Raw genomic sequence first — 18709 nt, 5'->3', positions numbered from 1 at the left:
AAACTAAAATACATCAATTTTCGATAAGTAGTAAAAAAGCACCGTCGATTTTGCGGAGTCTTACAAGAATGTCGCACTTGCTTAAAAACAACGTTTCAGTCGAATTTTCGGTTTGAACGTTACGAAATATTCGCGACGTTGTGTTACGCTTACTTGTACGAACATCGCGCGTAACGTCTATGTCTTTCTTTCAAACGAGAAAATACGGCCACAAATCCGAATTTTGATCAAATATACCAAATTTCGACCTCATTTTACTCAAAAAGTAGCACATGAAGGTATATTTTTGTTACATATTTGATTTAATCAGGTAAAACATATTCTATATGGAAATTTTTATCAAAATGTAATTAAGGGGAGGTAACTCTGAAATAGTGCATTTCTTGAAGGAATCTATATGGAATTTTGTTATTTTTTATTTTAGCCGGGAAAATAATGCACGGTGACCCTATCTGTTCTTTTGATATTACCAAATCATTTTCTAAAAGCTATCTTCTCGTATTTTATTTTTCAATTCTTTCATTTAGTTTATCTTTTAATCACATAATGGTGCTTTTTCTGTATAATCCATACAACATGTGTCATTTTGTCACGACCAGCTGTAGCTTTAGAAAATGCGCGGTGACCTATCATTTTTATGATATCTTTTAACATATTATATATCAATAGATACTACGTTTTGGCAAAGACTGAACAATTTCGGTCATTTTTAATTTATACTCCCATACCACCTTAAGAAGGAGTGCTGCACTGTATACTTGGTTTTTTTTCACAGTCGATCTCTCATTGTTTGTTGAATGAGTATATATATCAAAACCAAACCAATTATATTTTACGAAATTCAGTGTAGTTAGCTAAAAAACATAAAAGATCATAAAAGGACTTCAATCATAAATATTTTACCATATCGCAAATGATTTATTTCTATAAATCTATATATATATATATATATCCAATATGATGAGCCATACTGCATGATAAGTTTAAATCTGAATCAACACTAGTTTTTATTAGTTTTCTAATTATTTTTTTTTTGGTTTGAACTATGTACATGAATAATAAAATTATACCTCACTGATGGATTCAAATAGATTTGTACAGACATATAAGTATCATTTGTAAAGACCCGAAATATACAACAATTGGTAGCCTTCGGCTGTTTTCCGCTCTTTAGTCGGGTTGTTGTCTCTTTCACACCTTCCCCATTTCCATTTTATCAAATAGGTATTTATAAATTGTACAACATAATCTACCGTACAAAGACCTGTCTGTCTGTCTTATTAATTATTATTTATCGAGATAATTGCCTAAGAAGTTTGTGAAACCGAAATTTAAGCAATATTAATCTTTGCTCAATATCTATATATAAAAAAATGGAAAAAAGTTATGTTTATACAAAGGCGCTTGCAAGTTACCAATTTATGTGTTCACAAAGGACCTTTGCATTTTAAAATTTAAACAAGAATTTGTCCCCAGTACACGGATGCCCCACTCGCACTATCATTTTCAATGTTCATTAGACCGTGAAATTGGGATAAAAACTCTTTTTTGGCATGAAAATTAGAAAGATCATGTCATAGGGAACATGTGTACTTAAGAACAACTTACAGATATTTTTACAACAAAACAATTGAGGAAAAACAAATATGACAGACAATAAAATAAACAACAAACAACCGAACTACAGGCTCTTGACTTAGGACAGGCAAATAATGAATGTGTTTGGGTAGCCTACTGTTTTCGTCGTTTGCCTAAATGTTTTGTTTTATATCATTTAAACATTATTTTCATTGTTACAGTTTACCAGAACGGTTTTTTTAATGATTGATGTCTTAATAGCGTCCTTGCTAGAATGGGAATTAATTTGAAAAGATAAAGTTTTTGCGGTTCACGGGGTGGTAATGTTTTGACGTTATATTTCTCCTGGACATGAAGCTGCATGAACAAACAGTGCCAATATTTATTTTATAAGATAACACATCGATTGTTGATAATATCAAGGATAAAATGATTTGCTATAATTAAAAGGACACAATAATTTTTTTTTACAAAGGATAAACTATCACAACTCATCGAGCACCTACTTTTACTACATTTCATCATAAACAATTGCATTTTCATTAACAAACAGATTTTTTTTTAAATAAACTAACACCAAAATTTCTCGAGGTCCTTTTAGAAACGATGATTGTCATTTTCGTTGTTGTAGCAGGATATTTGAAATGGAATATCATTTTTTAAATTCTAAACATTATATGTCGCTGCATTGTATCACCGTTCTAAACCTTAAATGTCGCTGCATTGTATCGCCGTTGGCGGTCTTTTTGTACTCGTTTTTGTAGTTTCGATGTTTTCCAATAAGAACATACACGAATACACGACAATTATTATATGCTTCCACTAACTGTTTGTGTTCATTCGTATTTGCAACACTAACTGTGTGAACAGGAAAATATTTTTTTACATTGTCTCTTAAAATCGGGTCGCTTCCAGCCATAAATAAAAGGATTCACAACGCTGTTGAAAATGCCCAGAAAAACTAACCAGTTACCTATCTCATTCAAAAGTGGTGATCTCCTTTCACCAGATACTGCATCTCGAAGTTGTATTGCTTTATAAGGCAGCCAGCACAGGGAAAACACCAAGGCTACAACGCCTGTTACCTTTGCACTACGAATATCCTTTTCCATGGCCTTTGTTTTCATCTGATTTTGATGGTCAGTTTGCTGTGGTTTGATCTTATTATGATATCGCCATGCTGTTTTTAATATGGATAAGTACATCAAAAAGGTCATAGCACTAATTGTGTAAATAATGACACATGTTGTTCCATACCATAATTTTGAAAACAATAAACCATAAACGCATGACATTCCTGGAAGCCAATTGTTCCATCCCAAAAATGGTAGAAGATCAAAAATAGCCAGTAACCATGGTAGTATACACATGACGTTTGATGTCGTTTCGTTGATGAACTTTGAGTATTTATGCGGATGGCAAATAGCTACGTATCTATCTAAGGTTGCCAGCATGACGGTGAGTTGTGAAGTTAATGTCATATAGCTGATTATATTATAGCGTAAAAAACAAACATATTTGTCGGTGGCTATGTTTGGATACAAGAAGTAAAAGACTTGTATCCCAGACGCAATGCCTGTAAAGGAATCAGCTACAGAAAGGCTGACGATAAATTTATTAGTATTTGACTTGAACTTCAAGTATTTTGTAAAAACAAAGATGACTAATCCGTTACCAACACAGGCCGAGATAAATACCGTCTGCTGGAGAGAAATGAAAAACATCAACATTGGCGGGAATCCACCACTGGATGATGGGGCTGGAGTTGTAACATTTGTCATGTTCATTTGTTGGTTATTTTTTAGAATCTGAATAATAAATTCGCTTCAATAAGCAAGTTATCATATATAAGCAAAACAGTTTTAAAAAAAGGCACCAAATAGTGTATGGGAAATTGTGTCCAATACAGACAAACACCATATGATGCAAAATAAGTAAAAAAAATAATATACAAAACGTTACACAGAACTAAAGATAGAGCAACACGAACGCACTGAACCATGTGCTCTGAGATTTTATTAAGAACCGGCTCAACTATTTGCGCACGTCTTGTTATGTTAGAATTGGGCTATAAGTTGCATTCGATTAATTCAGAATCAGAAGTGGACTCCATTTTGGTTACGACAAACTTATCCTTGGTGAATGAAACCAAAACTGTGGTCAACTTGAATATGCAAAACTTTATTACGTGCATGGGATGTTTGATTCAACTGTTTTGTTCTTTAAACATGTATAAAGAAAAAGCAACGCTTCACATGAATCAAAAAGCTTTGTGTTACTTCAAACGATGAAACTTGAAATGTTTTTTCGTACCCTAATTTTTTTAGTTTTTGATTTCGTTCATTCATTTCCAAAGGGTAGTTTAAAACGTTTTACTTCTTTTAACTCATTAAATGTACCAGATAAAGAATAGTGAGACTCATCGGTCACTGACACCCATTAAAGGTTTGCAAAAAGCTCTTGAAGACAGACGTTACTTTTGTATCTTAGAAGTGCATAACTAAATTTGTGACCACATGATATCTACCAGTAGGAAATGAGATTTAAGCCCTTCCATACAATTATCCATATTTCTTCGTGTTTTAATGAACTTTCAAATATTTCCCGTGAAAACCAAACATACAATAATTGTATCTTAACAGTTGCCTAAAAGTACATTAATTGATGTTAATTAGTGAATAGCCTCAAACATATAACTCTCTAAAAATATGACTTTCAAGCAAGGGTCGTAATGATGCAATGTGATTTTTTTAAAGAAGGGAGGTAACTGGTTTTAAAGATTTGACAGCACATCATCGTCAATTAGTTTTGAAATATGTTATTTACACTGGTTAATGTAAAAAGTATTACAAAAAAGATCGTACTAATATATAAATTATATTATATGATGATATTCTATTAATACCTAGCACGTGTAAAAAAAGTTCTTGGTGTTATTGTTGCATAATTTTGAATATCGGCATTTTGTAATTCTTTCTTTAATACGGTGGCGTACACTGAAATATACCGAAGTAAACAATTATCTCAAATCATGGTTTTAAAAAAGACAGAAACAAACCAACAAGCCGTTAGTTTTCTCGTTTGAATTGTTTTACATTGTCTTATCGGGGCCTTTTATAGCTGACTATGCGGTATGGGGTTTGCTCATTGTTGAAGGCCGTACGGTGACCTATAGTTGTTAATGTCTGTGTCATTTTGGTCTCAGTTGTGAACAGTTGTCTCATTGGTAATCATACCACATCCTCTTTTTTTTTATAAACATCAAAACTAAACAAAACAAGAAAAAAACTAAACATAAAAAGAAGATTGTTCCAGATTTTGACAGAAAAGTTTTTAAGAGACATTTTTACAAGAATGGCCTTACAATCATTATATTCTGCTTAAAACCCACTATTATGGCCATAAAGAAAATATATAGTTAAGTTTTTTAAACAGATTATGAAAAATACACTTACCTGGGAATAATGGAGAATCAACTTAGCAAGCAAGCAAACCCTTACCGCGAAAACAGACATCTGTGTTTATATACTAAATATGTGCATAATCGATTTTGAGCAAATGATCATTTTTGTAAGAAGGCGGATCTTATTAGTGGGTCGTAAACTTGATTGTCGAACAAAGTGGCTTCAGAGTTCAGTATATTTTTCATAGTCCAATCGGTTTTAAATATTGAATGACAGCGTTTATGATGATGTTAATTCGGACGAACAATATTAAAAAAAAAAGAAGTTCCTATTTTGATAATTTTCTGGCAACCAGTTAATTATCTGCTTGGTTCAAATTATATACTATTGCCCCCTACCCAATACGACCAATACCAGGTCTGGACATGCTTCGCTGCAAAAAAAAATTAAAAAAAAATTAGGTAAAATAAAATTTAAAAAGATGCATTACTGACCATTCCATTTCATTTAAAGACACACACAATGTGACGAAAATTCTCCTTATACAATGAGTTCTTTGGAATTTCAAAAACAAAATTCTTGTACAGTGAGTGTTATAAAATTTCAAAAGATCGGCAATTAAGCAGGGATAAGCTGGACGGTGAATGTACACATTGCATGCTAGTTATAACTATAGATATTATAAAGTTTCAGACCAAATGTTAGACATTTCTCTTTTATTATAAACAAAAAAGTTTAACAACGATTTTTAGATGTTAACATTCAGAAGGTAGACAAAAAATGTCATTATCGCCATTGCCAAATTAGTTAGAAGTTTGTAGGTTTTCTAAACAATTGTTTTCCAATCTGTCTGAAAATTTGAAGAATTCAGAAAAGACCTATATAAGATTGTTGCGGTAGTGGGACATTAAAATTTTTCCAGTTCTGTAAAGTAAATGTAGAGTGTGACATCAAGAGGTCCTTAAAGATAAAATACTTTATAACCAATTTACTAACATGGATAATATACTTAACTACCGTCTCATAGTTACAATTATTTGCCTATTGCCTGAAGATGGCTGTAAAACATGAAAGAACTTGTGAGTACTATTATTATAATCAATGCATGATCCGGCAATACTGGATATTTTTATATATACATAAAGATGTATCATAGATCATCTTCCTTTGGCGTCCATCCGTGGTTATACGAGTCGAAAGGGTTTGCGTCTCAGACTCTGATTGTTAAATTTATTCTTGGCTATACATAGAACTTTATTATTGACATGTCTTACAAGTTAAAACCAGTCTGTTTCCTGTTTTTCTGTTCTTCATTTTTACTGTATTTATTCATTTATTACACTTCAATTTCTTATGCACTTTTCTGTGAAAAGGTTGAGCAACGATACAACTCAACATATATGTATATTATTTAAGGAACTATGTGTCCAATTTCAGAATTGTAATACTTAAGTCGCCATATTAAAAGCTATTTGATATGACCAAAAAGTCATAAAATTACGGGGTTTGAACATAATTATGCTCCCTTGAAACCGTCAGATATCTATTTAAAAGAATTATAGTTTTTTTTTCTTCAATTTTTTCATTTTGCCTTTCTATTCCCATTGTTTTTGATTCATTTGAATTCATTATTAAAAAAGTAGCTGGTAAGAAATTTCAGTAATATAAAAGAACTGCTTAATATTAAAATGCTATAAACAATGTACGACCTTTTGGTCGTTTAAAATCTGACTAGTCTTTTTCACTTGACTAATCGCTATTGGATTAATCAAACTGTTGTTTCCATATACATCCATCAATGATGAGATCAAAGCACTTTTTGATAATTTAAAAATAAATATGAATTGATACAAATATATATTGACGAGCAGATTCATATCATTTATAATGAGAATTATATATAAAGTGAATTTTTCAACCATCATTAATATACGTTTACAGTATTGACTTAAACCACATATCTTTGATGCTTGTATCATCATTTTAATAGGACATGAAGGGAACACATTTTTCGTATCAATTATAGATAATGACTTCGAAAATTGAATTAATAATGAATATTTCCATTATGGAATCCTTATTACATTTTTTTCGATTGTTTTTTTTAATTTATAATCATATTACATAAATATACTTGCAACCCATAAACAAGAAAATTAAAAGCAAAATATCTTTGGTGTTCGTATCCAAAACGCATACAGCGGACATATTTCTAGTTTTCATATTTCTGTTCTAAAGGAGTCTTCAAATGTTTTGTATTTTCATAAGTTGTCTACATTTAGAAAAATATCAAATAAAAAAGAGAAGATATCAGGCGGCACTCAAAAAACTTAAGTTGAAACATTCAACGAAGGAAAAAATCCCAATAATTTAGAACTGCCGAATGTAAAATTTATAAGAAGGTATTAGAACTTGAAGTATTTGAAAGATACAAATTTAACAAAGGCCAAGACAATAATATAAAACAAAAGCCTAACAACGAGAAACCGATTTTAACTGATTTTCTGTATGAAGATGCTATGAAGCTAGAAAATATTTGGAGTATTATTTGAACTATTTGTTAGTAACTGCGAGTACTTTCAAATACCCTGCAAAGTCCGGTCTTTGTTTAGGTAAGATATTATTCTGAATTGTTTCGATCTGATGAGTTAAACTCTTTTCAGCTGATTTTTAAAGTTTGATCTTATTTTGTTCTGTAACACCAATACTACATGTAAGGAGGAGAGATGTATTGTTAGATGTTGATAACCTGTACATTCTGTATGTGCCTATCCCAAGTTAGGTGCCTGTAATTCAGTGGGTGTTGTTTGTTGCTGTATGTCATATTTTCGTTCACAAATTTTTACATGAATTAGGCCGTTAGTTTTATCGTTTTTTCGTTAAATTGTTAGCATAATTAAGGCCGTTTGTTTTCTCGATTGAAATATTTTACAGTGTCATTTGGGGCCTTTTATAGCTGACTATGCGGTATGGGCTTTCTTCATTGTTGAAGGCCGTACGGTGACCTATAGTTGTTAATTTCTGTCATTATGGTATCTTGTGGAGAATTGTCTCGTTGGCAATCATACCACATCTCCTTTTTTATATTTGAATTTGTTATTTTGGGGCTATGTATAGCTGAATATGCGGTATAGGTATTGATCATTGTTGAAGCCTGTTCTATGACCTATACTTAACTTCTATGTCATGTTGTCATCCGTTGGAGAGATTTCTAACATGTAACTTCTGTATACCATTGTATTGACACATTATAACTCTGAAACCAAAGCATTTAGAGCAAATCTGACATGGGTTTAAATTGTTTATCAAGTCAAGATCTGTCTGCCCTGAAATGTTCAGATGAATCGGACAACTGGTTGTTTGGTTGCAGGCCCTGAATTGGTGATTTTAAGGATATTTTGCCGTTTTTGGTTATTATCTAGAATATTATTATAGACAGAGATAGTAATAATGTTCAGCAAAGTAAGATCTACAAATAAGTAAATTTTCATTAATTTGGCAAATTTTGGTAAATTTTTACAAATATTTTCCTCTGTAACTAAAGGGTCAAGTTTAATATTATAGATAGAGAAAGTTGTAAGTAGCAAGAATGTTCATTAAAGTAAGATCTGCAAAAACATCACCATCACCAAAACACAATTTTGTCATGAATCCATCTGTATCCTTTGTTTAATATGCATATAGACCAAGGTGAGCGACATAGGCTCTTAAGAGCCTTTAGTTATGTGTTTATTGTGCTGCTCTGTTTAATGTCTGATTTTTAGTGTTTTTTTAGCCTTTTTTCTCCGGTTTTTCGTTTTCATATGTCTACGCTGTTTTCAGTCTTTGTTTGACAAGTGGTGTTTGATTTGAAATCGTTTGTTGTCTTATTCCTTATTTTAAGACTTAAAATACGGTCTATAAAAACACTTCTTAAAAAATTTCTTCCTCCATTGATTTAAAAAAAAGTTTTTTAGATGAAATCTGCTTAAATATAACATGCTATCAATACAAAATTAACTTTCGCAAGAAATGTACATTTTTTTTAAGAAATGGGGTTTATAACATTACATATGTGCATGTCATGGAGTGTACCTAGATTGAATTTAGCTTCATTTTGAAAGATAACAATTTTCTGTATGCAAGACGATTTCGTTTTTACTGGTCAAAAATTGTCTAGCATCTTTTGATAGGGGTAAATCAATTGAAATCAGAACACTTAAAAATGCCCCTTTGAATTGCGAGGGGCAAAAAAGTCTCTATAATCATTTTGAATGGAAATATGCACATATGTTACCTGTAAGGCCAATTTAGGTTGCGGAAAAAAATCTTGATATTGTTTAATAAAAATAAAAAGAAGACAGAGTCTAAAAAAATTTCGAATTTCTAAACACTGTTTAGTTGTAGAGATAGATAGATATAATAATACTCCAAGACATAATAAATCATGTCAAAGATGTTGTAGTAATAAGGTCGAAATCATTGGCCTACTATTTAGAATGAAATTCAAAACAGTGTAGCTGTGGCCATTGATCGACACATTAAAATCATCCATTGACTGGGACAATTTAGGCGAACGTTTGTCTGTAACGACCACTGTTCACGACGTACCTACGATAGACATTTAAACTGTGGGGTCACCAAAGGTTTCTTAACGCCTTTAATTATAAAATAATTCGAAAAATTAATCAGGAATAACCTTTGTGTTTTGATTTATATAATTGATATAAATCAAAATATCGTGTTATTTCTGATTAATTTTTCGAAATACTTTAGAACCTTTGGTGACCCCATAGTTTAAGTGTTTTTAAAAGGTACATAGTGAGCATTGGTCGTTACATACAAACGTTCACCTAAATTGTCCCAGTCAATGGATGATTTTAATGTGTCAATCAATGGCCACAGCTACACTGTTTTGAATTTCATTCTAAAGAAGTTTTATATTTTTAGTCACTATAAAAAAAAACCAAATATGTCAACAAACAAAAACAAAATGGCATATAGACTAAACACATAAGCAAAAATAAAAACAAGAATACAAAAATTGAGAATAGCACACTAACACAACAGCGGGATGCATAAGTACCGATTCACGACAAAATGATATTTAAAAAAATGGACTATACCGTAATGGATAATAATTTACAGAAACAAACAAACAAAAGAACACTTTAACACGTAATTGAGATAAAAAAAAACAACAAAAAAAACGTAAGTATCTAGAATCTATACTTCAAGATCATCATAAGCACTGACCCATGTGATCCACGAAAAGAAGGATACTACCAAAAATCGATTAAACAGTAAAGGTTGATAATTTGCAAAGACAAATTAAAGAACACTGTAACACTTAATTTAGATGAATTTTATTACTGCAAGATCATCATGTCTTATTGTCAAGTTGATACGAGAGTATTTATCAACATTTCGAGATATCAGTTAAGAAGGAGGCGGCGGAAGCCGTGCCTGTTGTTTCTTTAATCTAGTTCTGGATGAAATATTGATGGAACCCATTTAGAAAACTTTGGATTGTTAATGGAAAGAACATCATCAACATATCTTAATATTAAATTAAATGATCTGGCTACTTTTTGTTTATAACAAGGAATAACCGTCGGTTAAAAATAACACTTTGCGGCAAAAATGGAGGTTATTTCAGCTTCCCAATTGTTAACTTTTCATTTCTATGTAACAATAAACTGACACGTTATTCCAGAGCTTGTGTTTCCTAAATAAAGAGATGCTGCTCACAATGAAGTAATTGAACAAAGGATTTAAGGATAAAGTAGTAGTCTATCCTTTGAATGATGAATATTTTTGTAACATATGGCCACGTATAATTGTCGTAAGAACAACTACGTCTTTTTTTGTCTTCGAAAGAAAAATCCTGTCCATTTTTCTTCTATTGAAGCTAAACTTATATCCGTACTTGTTATTACCATAAGCACCACTTGTTGAGCAGTATAGTATATACTTACACTCCAACACCACCGGAGATCCCCCGTTCTTGGGAGGGGTTCGTTTTGTATGTATTGTTAAGCATGCAGTTGTTTTTGAATGCACCCAGTGTATCGAAGATCAATTTTTGATATGTGATAGACAATTCAATCTTTAGTTTTAAGTATCGATGCCAAAATATTCAATTGGAAGTCTCAAGCAAGCATTCAATGTCGAGAATGGAAGTGAACGAGTTATTTCACAAGTGAAATTATGGGAGTATACCACAACAGAAAATCCATATTAATCCACATCAACTAGGTAACGGTTAGTCTCTGGAATGTTATATGCCATAAAAATAAGAGCGAGAGACCTTGCTCCGTGCACTTTATCTCATAGTAAATACCTTTACATTAAATATCCAAATTAATACATAATTAAACTCAAGTAATTCTACTAGTTTGTCTATGACTATTTGCATTACAGGTGTTTTTAAAATGTAATTTGTTAACTGATATTTCAGTCAATACTTACATCTCATATATCTTAGGGAACTTGAAATTATGGATACTACTGATACTAGAAGGATTGCTTCATATCTTGATCCTTTTCTCAATATAGACACAGATGGACATTTCTCAGCAAACAACTATCTACGTTGCCTGTTCTGCCCGACCGACACCTATTCCCGAATATGACTGTTTTGTAAAATGTGAATTAGCATTGGTATCAGACGTGTCTCGATATTATTTACTTTCAAAATTAATACATTTAGCTATGTTCGTTTGTAGGTCTGGTTGGATGTTGTGTTATGTCTTATCGTTTGTGGTTCGGATTTTAATTTTATTTTCTGTGTGTATTTTAAAGTTCATATAATTAATTAGCTAGTTCGTTTCTGTGATTTTTAGATTAAAGCAAATTTATGCACAGGACTTATTATTTTTGCAGTTTTGATTAGAAGAAAACTCGATACGGTTTAGACAATACAAATAATTACCACATGACTATCACATTTCTATATTAATATTTTTGTAATGGTTAGAAAATACCTTAAATAACACAATTACAAACTTAATCCCAAATTTTTATTATGTTTCTAGAAATCTGCATTTGACGTCACTTTTTGTGGTGTTGATACATTCGTGTGACGCAGAGTTAATAACTCAATTATGGTGTACTTGTGTACTGTTGTAAATTTTTTGGATTTGTTCGTCGTTATTATGTTGGTTACATGTCGTTATGCACTGGTATGTTATTTATTTATGTATTTCTCTTTCCTAAGTGTGCTTGCGTTTATTTGTACTATATTCCTATCACGTAATGTTGTTGTTTTAGCGGGATTTTTTTAAACACTTCCATATGAGCGGGAGGTTTGGCTAGGCATAAAGCATGTTCAACCCACCACTTTTTTTCTTAAAATAATTGTACCATGTCAGGAATATAACAATTGTTATTAAATAGTCCGTGTCTATGGATGTCAGTGTTTGTTTTTGTAGCAGTTCGGTGTTTCTGTTGGTCCGTTGTTTTCCACTTTTAAGTGCTGTGTTTCCATCGGTTTTGATTTGTAACCTGGATTTTGTTTCAGTTTTAACGATTTATGACTTCTGAACAGCGGTATACTGCTGTTGTGTTTATTTGTCATGCAAAGGTGCTCACTGTGTTATGTTATTGCATTCATTATAGACCAATTTGTGACAATGATTTACCAAATCGTGATTGTAGAAATGCAGCAATCAAAAATTGGTTTATATATTCAATCAAACATACACCTTTGGCTTTTTTTAGAAGCCCTTTGACTCCAAAAAAGGAAAATTTGAAGTTGCTGGTGTAAGTAAACATATAACGATAAAGGTATGTCTACTTCTTTGCATGATAAGATGCATGACATAATAATGTAAAAAATAAACACCCCAGGAATACACAGTTTAGTGAAAACATCAAGGTACGTTGATTTGGTAAATACTAAGTTAAAGTAAACCTATATCAATATATAGAGATGAAGGTAGCTCATTTTCTTGAAACTTTATTATTTTTCATAAGTAAAGGGAACAAGTTCCTTAAAAGAATTTTTAAATGAAAGTTACACTCTAGGTTTTAAACGACAGATTTTGTGTAACAAGGATCTGTATTAATGTTGGACTACCACAATAATGAGATTGCGTTTCAAAAATATTCTTTATTAAAGAGAGGACGAAAAATACTAGAGGGACAGTCAAACTCATTAATCGAAAATAAACTGAAAACACCATGGCTATAAATATAAAAGGACAAACAGACAAACAATAGTACACATGACACAACATAGAAAACAAAAGAATACACAACATGAACCCCACCAAAAACTAGGGGTGATCTCAGTTGATCCGGAAGGGTAAGTGGATCCTTCTCCACATGTGACACGCGTCGTGTTGCTTATCAGATAACAAATCCAGTAAACAGTCTAATTCGGTAGGTCACATTTATGAAACGGAAGGGGATTGTAGTAACGACGTAAGGAACATATCCGATATCATTTGTGAAACGGTTATTCCATAACGGTCAACCAACTCATGATGGCGTCCGTGAAATTTACGAAGAGATGATTTCAACTTCACCATTTGGAACTCTTGATTTAATAGCTTCCGTGTGACATATGGCAACAACCCTCTATCAAGAAAATCATGATAGGAAATGCAAGCGTGGTAATATCGTATCAATTGGGAGATATAAACATCGTAGGTAGATGTTTTGAAACATAACATTTCAATCTAGAATAAACAGTAACATTTTTTGTTCTTATTATCTTGGATTAAAAAATCGTACATAATTACTTAGTTCACGTGGGAAAGAGTGTACTATGAAACTTTAGAAGTTAAATTTAAACAATTATAATAAATTTTATCTTTTAAGTACAAACATATTTTATTAGTATCAATACTATTCTACTGCTACTCGGCCGACACTCGGTTAACCGAGGATTAATCGGTTAATCTATATTGAATATGTGGCTATATGGGCGATTGGTCTGTTGTTTAAGAGAAAAACGCATAATTTAATGTTAAACTCTATTTAATATACAGATGTTTGGCATATTATAAGAACAAAAGAACAAAAAAAAAGAAAAGTGTCTGACAAAATGATATCTCTCATAGAACATTTTCCACCTATAAAAACATTTCATATTCTGCATAGTTTTCAGTAAAACTAAAAGGCGTCGCGCAAGTATGTTTTATTTATGCTTATACGCAGAGCAATTTTTTTTAATTAAAGGCGAAACAAACAATTTTAGATATCATTTAAGGGACACAAAATAGCACTTTGGTTCTGAAAAATAAATTGACATTAGTAAATATTTCATAATTGTAATATAACGTGAATAATACCACGTTTTAGTGAAAGTTACGGGAATAAAGTCTGTTAATGGGTTGGACAATTGAAATTGTGTCAGTTAAGAGTTATTTAGCCACGAGAATAGTTTTGCTACCTTTATATTTTCCCATTGAAAACGTTTAAGAATGAGATGTTCTTGAGTTAAAAAAATAAAATTGACACTGAATACGGTGCAACAGTATCCTTCTAGAAAGAACATTTTTATTTTGACATTCTTTGCATTTTGTGGAAGGATGTGTCTATGGCTTAGCCGCTGGAATATGCATGCATTTATTATTAACGTTTTCAATCAGCCTTTTTTGTGTGTGTTCAGAGTAGCACGTTCTCAAATCCGACTGAAAGTGTCTTTCTAATTCAGCACATGGTACATATAACGTGTTGTCGTTCTCATATGCACATTATGTTTGTCATTGGACGTTAATTCTAATAAGTCAGAATCATCCAATTGATTCTTTTCTTCTATTACTTAATCATAAAATTATACGGTTTACAAATCATTCTAAAGAAGTAAATGGAAAGGAGCGAATGCAGCTACATAAGGTTATCTTAAGTTTTAACTCATTTCATTCCATTTCTAGTTCCTTTCTACATAAGTGCAGATGAGAACTACAGATGTAAACTTCTAGCATTTGTCATCAATATGAGTACATCGCAATCCGTCAGTGGCGGATCCAGGGGGGGGGGGGGGGGTTCCGGGGGTGCGCACCCCCCCCTTTATTTTTGCCGATCAATGCATTTGTATCGGGACATATGTTTTGCACCCCCCCTGCACCCCCCCTTTCGAAAATTCCTGCATCCGCCCCTGATCCGTTACTGTTTCAACACTAAGGGGTTTCATGTCTGTATTCTTAAAAAAATATTTTTTGTTCTCTCTTTTTTTAGCAATGCAGACCAATTAACAGACCGGGTTTTATACATCTGACCCATTAACAAACCAGGTTTTAAATAAAGATTGATTTATGTTACGAAAATACAGATTAGATCGTGTAGATTTTTCACACATTGATATCAATATGGTTAACAAACATAATGCCTGTCTTTTTTCGATGTTTAAATTAGTGCTGTCACGTTAATTTAACCAACGTATCATTGTGTGTACTTTATATGTGTTGTAACGTGTAACCGGGCGGGGACGTTTATATGTTTTTATCCTCGGGTTCGTACCAGTTTCCTGGGATTTGAAAAGCAATTCAAAAGTACTAAAGTCAATAAAAGTTTACACTATCACTATCAAATATGAAACAAATACTTTACTAAATAAAACGATTTTCAACACTTATCAACCTAACTGAACCTGTTGAATTAAAACTGTTTATAACCCTTTCTGTCCTATACTGTTTAAACCAACTGTTTGAAACTATAGTCTGGAACATAAATGTATAGAACTGGTTTGAAACCTAAATGTATAAAACTGGTCTGAAACCTAAATGTATGAAACAGCTGGTCAGACGGTTTTGAACTATTGTCTGAAACCTAAATGTTTGGAACCTGTTTGGAACCTAAATGTTTGAAACGGGTCAGACGGTTTGGAACTATTGTCTGAAACCTAAATGTTTGGAACCTGTCTGGAACCTAAATGTTTGGAACCTGTCTGGAACCTATATGTTTGGAACCTGTCTATAACCTAAATGTTTGAAACGGGTCAGACGGTTTGGAACTATTGTCTGAAACCTAAATGTTTGGAACTATTGTCTGAAACCTAAATGTTTGGAACCTGTCTGGAACCTAAATGTTTGAAACGGGTCAGATGGTTTGGAACTATTGTCTGAAACCTAAATGAAACGAATGTATGGAAAACTAATCAAACTGTTGAAACTTTATTAAAATATATTTATAAAACTGTTTGAACAGGGTAGCACTAATGTATGGTTTAACAGCAAACACTCACTGCAATAGTGAGAGATGTGGAACGCAAAACCTTAGCACTAACCCTGTTTATACAACTTCTACGGAACCGAAACTATTTATATCTTCTCAGCAGGTTTCAAACACTCCACTTTGTTTGAATACTCCTGCTACTCGTCTTTAAATATTAACGGTCCAATCTTTTTAATCTTCTTCTTCCGACGTCTCTGATAAGAATGACAACTTACACTGAATAGCTACCCACTATTTATTCTTTCACATTCATTTGTTCAAATTTACTGTTTGCAATACTAGTAGCATGAATCGTTCTATATAAAAGTGTTCTTATCCCGGGCATAAAAACAATGCCGTATTTGGCAAAACCTTTTCAACTTTTGATCTTCAATGCTGTACAACTTTGTACTTTTTTCAATTTCGATCTTTTATATCTGGGCGTTATGTATTCGGGTTTAGTTTTCTGTAATTAGTTAATACTTTAGTTTCGTTATGTATATCTCTTTCATATTCATTTGATAACATTTACTGTTTGCAATAGCATGAATTGTTCTATATAATAAGAATGTTCTTATCCCGGGCATACAAACAATGCCGTATTTGGCAAAACCTTTTCAACTTTTGATCTTCAGTGCTGTACAACTTTGTACTTTTTTCACTTTCGATCTTTTATATCTGGGCGTCACTATTGAGTCTTGTGTGGACTAGACGCGTTTTTGGCGTATTGAATTTTAAACCTGATGCTTTTTGTTATCTATTAATCATGCTTTTCTTTGTCTAATATGGTCTCCTTTTTATTTGTATTGTAGTCCTGTAATATTATGTTGTCATTTCAATGTTATATTTAACTTTGCCATTAAAGTGCGAGGTTTGGCATGCCATAAAACCAGGTTCAACCCACCACTTTTATTCCCCTTTAAAAGTGTCCTGTACCAAGTCAGGAAGATGGCCATTGTTATAATATTGTTCGTTTCTGTGTATGTGTTGCATTTAAACGTTGAGTCGTTTGTGTTTTCTCTTATTTTTTAGATAAGACGTGGCACGGTACTTGTCTATCCCAAATTCATGTATTTGGTTTTGATGTTATATTTGTTATTCTCGTTGTGTTTTGTCTATTGCTTGGTCCGTTTCTGTGTGTGTTGCGTTTCGGTGTTGTGTCGTTGTTCTCCTCTTATATTTAATGCGTTTCCCTCGGTTTTAGTTTGTTACCCCGATTTTGTTTTTTGTCCATGGATTTATGAGTTTTGAACAGCGGTATACTACTGTTGCCTTTATTTATACTTCTAACGCGGACCTCGAAGAGAGCACCCTAGCAACAACTGTACAGGTAAAGCGTCTGATAGCAACCAAGGATAAAGGGATGGTTTTAGATACAGTTTTCAACTGTAATAAGATGATATGGGAAACTAATAGAGATATTGGAAAATATATAACTGTAGAACTATTATAACCTTCTTAAACTGCAAATTCGTAACATGTGTGTTAAATGTGTATAAATTCATTGATGAGTAACCCGCCTTTTCATTTTATAGAGTGTACATTGAAGCTAGAAAAATAATAATTACACCACTGCATTCAGTACATTGAATTGTTTTGAAAGACATGAATAATTTTTTATGATTACAATATATTGAAAAAGTTATACAATGAAACATGCTGAACTTTCAATGATTTTCTCGATAACACCTAATTAACAGACTTCAATTCTCATTTTTGATGATCTGTTTTACAAATTCAAATGACGTCATTTTTTCGTCATTTTTCACAGTTTCAAATAGTACGTCACTTGGCGTTGAGGTTTAAACTTATTCGGATGTGTCTACTTTTGTTTTTCAAATGTCTGGTTATGTAAATGTATTTCAGTTGTTTCCTGTAATTAGTTAATACTTCAGTTTTATCATGAACATCTTTTGAATAGTTATTTTATAAAATTTACTGTTTGCAAAAGTATAAATAATTCTAATTAATAGGGATGTTTGGTAACTAACAGAAAACCCTTGCCGTTTTTGGCACAACTTTTTTTTATCTTTTGGTCCTCGATGCTGTTCAACTTTGTACTTGTTGGGCTTTCAAACTTTTGTATCTGGGCGTCACACGTAGGTCTTGTGTGGACAAAATGCACTTCTGGCGTTTTAAAATTTTGAACTTGTTGCCTTTTGTTGGCTTTTGTTCGTGTGATTCTTTGTCAATTGTGTTCTCCAATTTATATATATTATAGTCCTGTGTTGTCATTTTGATGTTATATTTCACTTGGCCATAAAAGTGCGAGGTTCGGCATGCCACAAAACCAGGTTCAACCCACCATTTCCCCCCTTAAAAATGCCCTGTACCAAGTCAGGAATATGGCCATTGTTATATTATAGTTCGTTTCTGTGTGTATTACATTATAACGTTGTGTCGTTTGTTTTCTCTTAATTTTTTAGTGTAAATTCACATTGCGATAAGACGTGTCACGGTACTTGTCTATCCCAAATTCATGTATTTGGTTTTGATGTTATATGTATGTTATATTTGTTATTCTCGTGGGATTTTGTCTATGTGTGTTACATTTTAGTGTTATGTCGTTGTTCTCCTCTTATATT

At 32.2% G+C, this 18709-nt stretch overlaps 1 protein-coding gene across 1 annotated transcript; it reads right to left on the bottom strand.

Annotated features, from left to right (window-relative positions):
• Nucleotides 1-2175: 2175 nt before the first annotated feature.
• LOC139517615 (adenosine receptor A2b-like) lies at nt 2176-3369 on the bottom strand. Its single transcript, XM_071308854.1, has one exon. It carries the CDS (start codon nt 3363-3365, stop codon nt 2433-2435), a length of 933 nt encoding a protein of 310 aa, XP_071164955.1. The 5' UTR covers nt 3366-3369; the 3' UTR covers nt 2176-2432.
• Nucleotides 3370-18709: the final 15340 nt, after the last annotated feature.

Source organism: Mytilus edulis, chromosome 3 (assembly GCF_963676685.1).
Source record: "Mytilus edulis chromosome 3, xbMytEdul2.2, whole genome shotgun sequence".
NCBI classification, from domain to species: Eukaryota; Metazoa; Mollusca; class Bivalvia; order Mytilida; family Mytilidae; genus Mytilus; species Mytilus edulis.
The sequence above is the reverse complement of the archived record's forward strand: the minus strand, read 5'-3'. Positions and strand labels throughout refer to the sequence as shown.

What these genes read in the sequence shown, in the direction of transcription:
- LOC139517615 (XM_071308854.1), bottom strand. Translation starts at nt 3,365, where the DNA reads ATGAACATGACAAATGTTACAACTCCAGCCCCATCATCCAGTGGTGGA.